We start from the raw sequence: 6,278 nt of genomic DNA on the forward strand, positions 1-6,278 counted from the left end.
TCCCTCTCTCTCTCTGTCATGCAGCCACACACTGGTCACATACCCCGACACACACATCACACACACACACACACACACACACACACACACACACATACAGAAACAGTTGCTGCTGTGTTCTCTGCAGCTTCCGTGATGCTGGTGGTAAATAATCTCCACATCAGCGTCACCGTATTCAAATCAGGAGCTTTGTGTCTGCTGCTGGTCTGGTTTCCACTCCAGGGACAAACAGGACTAAAGCCTGAGCTTCATTTCCCTCAGACAATTTTAATAAAATCATGTCTGCCGTTCCATTCTCTTGATTTCAATCTGATATCGTCTTGTGCTGCGGCAAATCCTGACAAACTTCCACTCATAACCACACACAGCACAGAACAGGAAACTTTCCCCCTGTACTGCCTCTTTGAAAGAACTAACGATTATTTTCATTATTGATTAATCTAGGAATTAAAGAGGCCAAAGTGATTCTTAAAATGGTTTACTCAGTATGACCAACAGCCAAAAAAAAACAAAGTATTAGTAGTAGTTAATTTTATAATGATATGAAACGGATAAAAGCATTTGTGAAGCTGTAACCAGCAAATGTTTGGTATTTTTACTTCATAAATAACTAAAACGATTATCAAAATTATGAATTTTCTGTCAATCAACTAATCGATTAATCGACTAATAGTTTCAGCGCCCATTAAGAGCAACAGCAGACAAAAAAACTGTATGATGTCACTGTGCCTGGAACAGTCAGCCAGCCTGGCTCCAGTCAGGCAGTCAGCAGGTCATCACTTGTCACACACACACACACACACACATACATTTGCACACACACACACACACACCCATGTCGTTATCATAATGAGTGGCTGCGTTCAAGGAAAGAACGACACAGCCCATCACCATGCAAATCACCCAGCTGACGGCCGGGCCGACCCGTGATGACCTGCTGGACTTCATGTCTGTACTCAGGCTTATACTTTTAATGATACTACAAGTATACTTCAACTACAGTAACCTGAAGTATACAGATATAAACTTAAATGGACTATTTCAGCCCCATCAAGTACACTGGTAGTGTACTTTGAGTTAACTTTAAGTATAGCCTACTTATTTAGTCCCATAGATAAGTATACTTACAAGTAGGCTACATTTAAAGTTGCCAAATGGTAGTATACTTTTTTTATACTGAAGTATGATTTAAAAAGTAAACTTAAACCCTTACTTTTTCATGGGGGTATTGCTGCTGCTGCATGGTGATGTTGATGTTGTTTCTTATTTGGGTCGTGACCTGAAAAGGTTTGAGGACCCTGGTCTGGAAATGACTCTGAACCAAACAGAGAGTTGAATCTGACTTCAGTATTTGACCTAAAATGCTGAGTGTTGAGCAAATCTCTGAGTGACAGACAGACAGCCTCGTGTTGTTTTGAAGTGTTTTGTTTTTCCTTTCACATTCTTGTCATTGTTGAAGACGAGCATGAAGCTTGGTGAACCTCATGAAGGGTTTGCCTGACCTGTGTCAGACCTGCTGTCTTCCATCCTGCTTCAAAATGGAGAATTTAAATGTTTGCACACTATTTATTATTTGTTTGTATTTTGAGAAAACGACATATGATGCACGTTCTCTTCCAGGAAAGATTATTTTCTTTGTTTTTCATATTTTCTTTATTCAAAAACTCCAATTTAAATCTGATAAAGTCAGTTATCTCTCTCTCTCTCTCTCTCTCTCACACACACACACACACACACACACACAAACACGAAATTTAACAAATGCAAATACGAAAAAGAACTAATTCCATGATAGGCTACTATGCACAGAGCAAAATTCATTACAGGAATGTTATAGTGATACCAAGATAAAAAATAAATAAAATAAAATAAAGATAAAAAAATAATAAAATAAAATTACAATAAAGTCACTATAAACTCAGCATTGAGTAGGCTACTGTATAGTAATATCGTGAAGTTTCAGTTGGGTTTTTGAGTATTTCTCTCTCCCATTCTCTCTCTCTCTCTCTCTCTCTCTCTCTCTCTCTCTCTCTCTCTCTCTCTCTCTCGGTGTTACGTCACCAGCGGGGGGTTGGTTGTGTTTTTCACCAGCACCGCTTCTCTTCAGCTTCAGTCTCCGTTGGAAAACCAGAGAGAAAAGAGGGAGAGAGGGAGAGAGAGAGAGAGAGCTATCCGCGCCGCAGCTTTCAACACACTTCTATCGGGATTTTTAGTTCACAACTTGGATTTTGCTTGGGATTTCTACGCGCCGCAGTAATGCTGACTGTTTTAGGAGTGTGGAAGCGCTGACAGGTGAGATTATTTAGCAAAAAAAATGGGTCTGTTTGACTTTTTTTTTGAGGTTGGATAAGCTCGTTTCAACCGGCGGCGACATCAGTAACGTCCGTTGAAGATTTCGCCGACAGCCAGGCTAAAAGAAATGGAAAATATACTTTTGAACCAAATTGCAAACTTATCAGAAAGCATGCTAATGTGTTTTAGAATCGGTTAAGTTTTGTTCTTTTATAGTGGTTATGTTTTTTTTGGCGTTAACGTTACTTAACTCATTTTAATATCACAAACGGGACTCCGTTGCTTAAGCTAGTTCGGTTCTAAAGTGCTTGTTTTTAGGTTAACTTGTTAGCTAACGATAGCTACCTAGCAAGAGCCAGAACAGGCGTTGCAGGATTTCTTTTGCTGCTGCTGACTCCTTTTCATCCTCGTCTTTCCAGTTCTGTACGGGATACACCTAGAAAAAAAAAAACAGCTGCTCACAATGCCTGCCTTGCAATTATAATGGTTCACCATTCACTGTGCAATCTCAATCGGGACAAAAGCTTGCCAGCGGCTTTTTAACTGTTCAGCATGCTCTTTTACAGTCTAATTAGCCCCATTAACAGTTATGTCTCATGAATTTTCCCGTTTGTCCATCAGTATTTTTTCTTTGAATCATTGTTTTGCTGTCCTTATAAAACTACTCAAGCTTAACATATAACCTTAATTTTTCTCATTCTTCTGTAATGTAATGACATTTTTTTTTGCCTTATGTTGCTGCACTGCCAAGTCTCGGCTAATTACTGACAGACCGGGTGCCCTTGTTAAAATAGCTGACTCATGTTTTCCTCTCCTCTTTTTTTTTTCTCCTCCTCTCCAGGTCCTCAGTGACTGCAGCCGGCTGTCTGTCCCCAGTAGTCTGCCTTTGAAGTGGAGCCAGAGGTGTGAACCGCTCTGCAGCCAAAGAGACTCCCTTCCCTCCACCTCCCAAGTCTCCGGTCACTTTTTGTTGCTGCCAAGAACCCAGAAAGCAACAACATTCAAGGACCTAGCATCAAGTCTGAAAGCAGTTTCAGAAGGCGGGGGAAAAGTCAAGACAGCAGATTACAAAAACCAGGAAAAACTCACCAGTTTCAAAGGATCAAAAGAGGGAGTCTAAAGGAAGATCCTGCCAAAGGAAAATATAATAGCCTTATAAATTGTTAGAAGGGGCTATTCCGCTACACCTTGACAAACAATATACAGCAGCAACCAAACATGGGGAACCAGTTAACAGAAATTGCCCCCAACACGCCATTCCTCCCCAACTTCCAGTCCATGCACGTGGTGGTGATCGGTTTGGACTCGGCGGGGAAAACCTCCCTCCTCTATAGACTCAAGCTGCGGGAGTTTGTCGAGACGATCCCCACGAAAGGCTTCAACATGGAGCGGATCAAAGTGTCCATGGGGAGCTCCAAAACCAACTCCACCACCTTCCAGGTGTGGGACGTCGGCGGTCAGGAGAAGCTGAGGCCCCTGTGGAAGTCGTACACCAGGCGGACGGACGGGCTGGTGTTCGTGGTGGACGCCGCCGAGACGGAGCGCATGGAGGAGGCCAAGGTGGAGCTGCACCGGATCACCCGGTCGGCGGAGAACCAGGGGGTGCCGGTGCTGGTTCTGGCTAACAAACAGGACCTGGACGGAGCGATGTCGGCTTTAGAGGTACTTAGCTTTACACATCGGAGGTTTTGCTGATGCTCTAAATCAGAGTGATGTTAAAATGAGTGCAGCAATACAGCCGGAAAGGCAGCCAATAAGTGCAAGAGTCACAATAGCGGCGAAGAATACTCTTACATATTGGCCTGGTTTCCACTGCACAACAAAACATGACTAGACAGAAACATGATCTCTGTCACCCAGTTTCTTCTTTGGCAAAATTTGTGGGATCTTTGTTGCATCTTTTCGCCAACAGAAGTTGTGTAACAACTGAGCAGTAGATTTACAAGATTTAATAGTAGTTTGAACACATTTTATTCAGATATACTGGGACACAGCTACAAAAAAAATAGCCTGTAAAATGTGCTATTTACAAGTGTGGGTTTTACTGGAGAGTTTTTAGTGTCACTTGATGGTATAAATGCTGTTTCCACCCTGCCAAGAATACAATTTTGGGGGAAACACTGTATTCTTGTAACGTTTTTGTAATTTATTGGGCCTGAAAATTTTCAAATTTGAAGATATTGAACATACGCACAAAATATTGGCTATCAGCAGCTTCAGTACAAAAATATTGGTCTTCAAAAGCCTATATTTGTCAACCCAGAAAGAGAGAGAGTGCTTTATTAAGCCCTATTAGGTGTTGAAAATGGTTATTGTGTAGTTGTATGTGAGCTGCCATTTTATCAATTAAACCAATTCAAGTCAATAAAATCATTGAAAGAGTCATTACATGCAGATAGGTGATCAGAGTGGTAGCAGGAGTGCCAGGTTGTGACTAACATCCCCCTTTCCTTTCCCGTGTCTCAGGTGGAGAAGGTGCTGGCCCTCCATGAGCTGAGCTCGTCCACGCTGCACCACACGCAGGGCTGCTCCGCGCTGGACGGCCAGGGGATGCAGCCCGGCCTGGAGAAGCTCTACGAGATGGTCCTGAAGAGGAAGAAGATGCTTCGGCACAGCAAGAAGAAGAGATGAAGGGGATGAGGCGGAGGGGGGTTAGCAGTTGTTTATTGTCTGAACAGATACTTGTCTGAGGAACTTGACAAGGGTCCTGTTGGTGACACTTTTGGAACGTTAGTGGGTAAAACCTGAAGGAATAAGGGTGAGATTGTTTCAAAAGCCTGTCGGTCCCTCAGACGAGTTGGGATGTTTCCAACCAAGTTCAAACGTAAGCTCCGAATTCTGTCCCATGCTGTCCTGCAGCCGTGCTACAGTGCTAATACCTGCCTGCATCCTCTAGACACTTCAACGGACCTACTTCCCTTGGGATTGTTTTGGGGTTTTTCAGCACCCTTCCTTCTCCTCCTCGTCCTCCGTCCTTGAAGGAGTGTGGCGGAGTGAGAGAGAGAGAGAGAGGGGGAAGTTCCAGGAGGACAGTTCAGAGGGGAAGAGAGAGACAGATCTGTGCAATATGTTGATCACAGCCACTGATGCACTCACTCCAACATTGAAGGATATTTTCGTACCGTTGCGTACCTTTTGCCACATCTACTTTGACATGACAAACTGTAGTGCCAACAGCAAACTGCACTATCCAGAGCGTTGTTCCTGTTCCTATGGCATATGGCAGTTCCTTTCACCTAGTTTAAATGTTACACTTTGCTATGATTCTTTATGTTGCATGGATGTTCACCCAAATACCTGCTTGGGAATATTAAGACAACACTTTTGTGGATCAAAAGAGGACTATTATTATTATTACTACTATTCCGGGTCAAAAATTGCCCAATGTTAAGTTAGGTATGCCGTTGGGACTAGAGTGGAGACGTGCCATGATAACATTACAAGCTGACGAACGTGATGTTGTCAGACCCGAGGACAAACAACCCCTGCGGCTGCTAAATCTAGTCATGCAAGTTCAAATTGTGTTTTTCACTCTTCACCACCGTTGTTTGCTTGTCACAGTTCAGTGTTTTTTTTTTTAGGGTTGGCTGACTGGTTGGTCGGTAGGTGAAGTTACTACAAAGAGTTGTTTTTACATTGTGTACATACGTTTTTGTAAAACCTAAGCAAATGAATAAATTATTGAACAACTTTGGCATTATCTTCTGGAAATCTGTTTCTTTATTTTGAAGTGTTGCTCTTTCATTTTATTTGCACTAGAGCTGAGCATTTAATTAAAAAAAATCAAAAAAATCAAAATCATAATATGAATTTCTGCAATTTCCAAATCGCAGAGGCTCCAATTAGCGTCCAAAATGGATTTCTGAACAAGGTGTTTTAGAGCTGCAGGTAATCTTTGGTTCATGAATCAAGTACAATATTGGTGAAAACCTTTCATCATACTCAAACTCAGTAAATCCTGCACACTGACATCTATTTGTTTTTTT

At 42.3% G+C, this 6,278-nt stretch overlaps 1 protein-coding gene across 1 annotated transcript; it reads left to right on the plus strand.

Annotated features, from left to right (window-relative positions):
- The first annotated feature begins 2,127 nt into the window (after positions 1-2,127).
- On the plus strand, positions 2,128-5,982 carry LOC139653994 (ADP-ribosylation factor-like protein 4D). Its single transcript, XM_071531013.1, has 3 exons — positions 2,128-2,292; positions 3,134-3,954; positions 4,759-5,982. Exons 2-3 carry the CDS (start codon positions 3,511-3,513, stop codon positions 4,921-4,923), a joined length of 609 nt encoding a protein of 202 aa, XP_071387114.1. The 5' UTR covers positions 2,128-2,292; positions 3,134-3,510; the 3' UTR covers positions 4,924-5,982.
- Positions 5,983-6,278: the final 296 nt, after the last annotated feature.

This window comes from Centroberyx affinis, unplaced genomic scaffold, assembly GCF_046629955.1.
Source record: "Centroberyx affinis isolate AG114_WGS23_722 - 3 ecotype Tasmania unplaced genomic scaffold, CSIRO-AGI_Caff_v1 ptg002017l_1, whole genome shotgun sequence".
In the NCBI taxonomy this organism is placed as follows: domain Eukaryota; kingdom Metazoa; phylum Chordata; class Actinopteri; order Beryciformes; family Berycidae; genus Centroberyx; species Centroberyx affinis.

Coding starts and splice junctions, on each gene's coding strand:
- LOC139653994 (XM_071531013.1), top strand. CDS start 3,511: ATGGGGAACCAGTTAACAGAAATTGCCCCCAACACGCCATTCCTCCCC. Junction 3,955..4,758: donor GAGCGATGTCGGCTTTAGAG/GTACTTAGCTTT, acceptor CCCGTGTCTCAG/GTGGAGAAGGTGCTGGCCCT.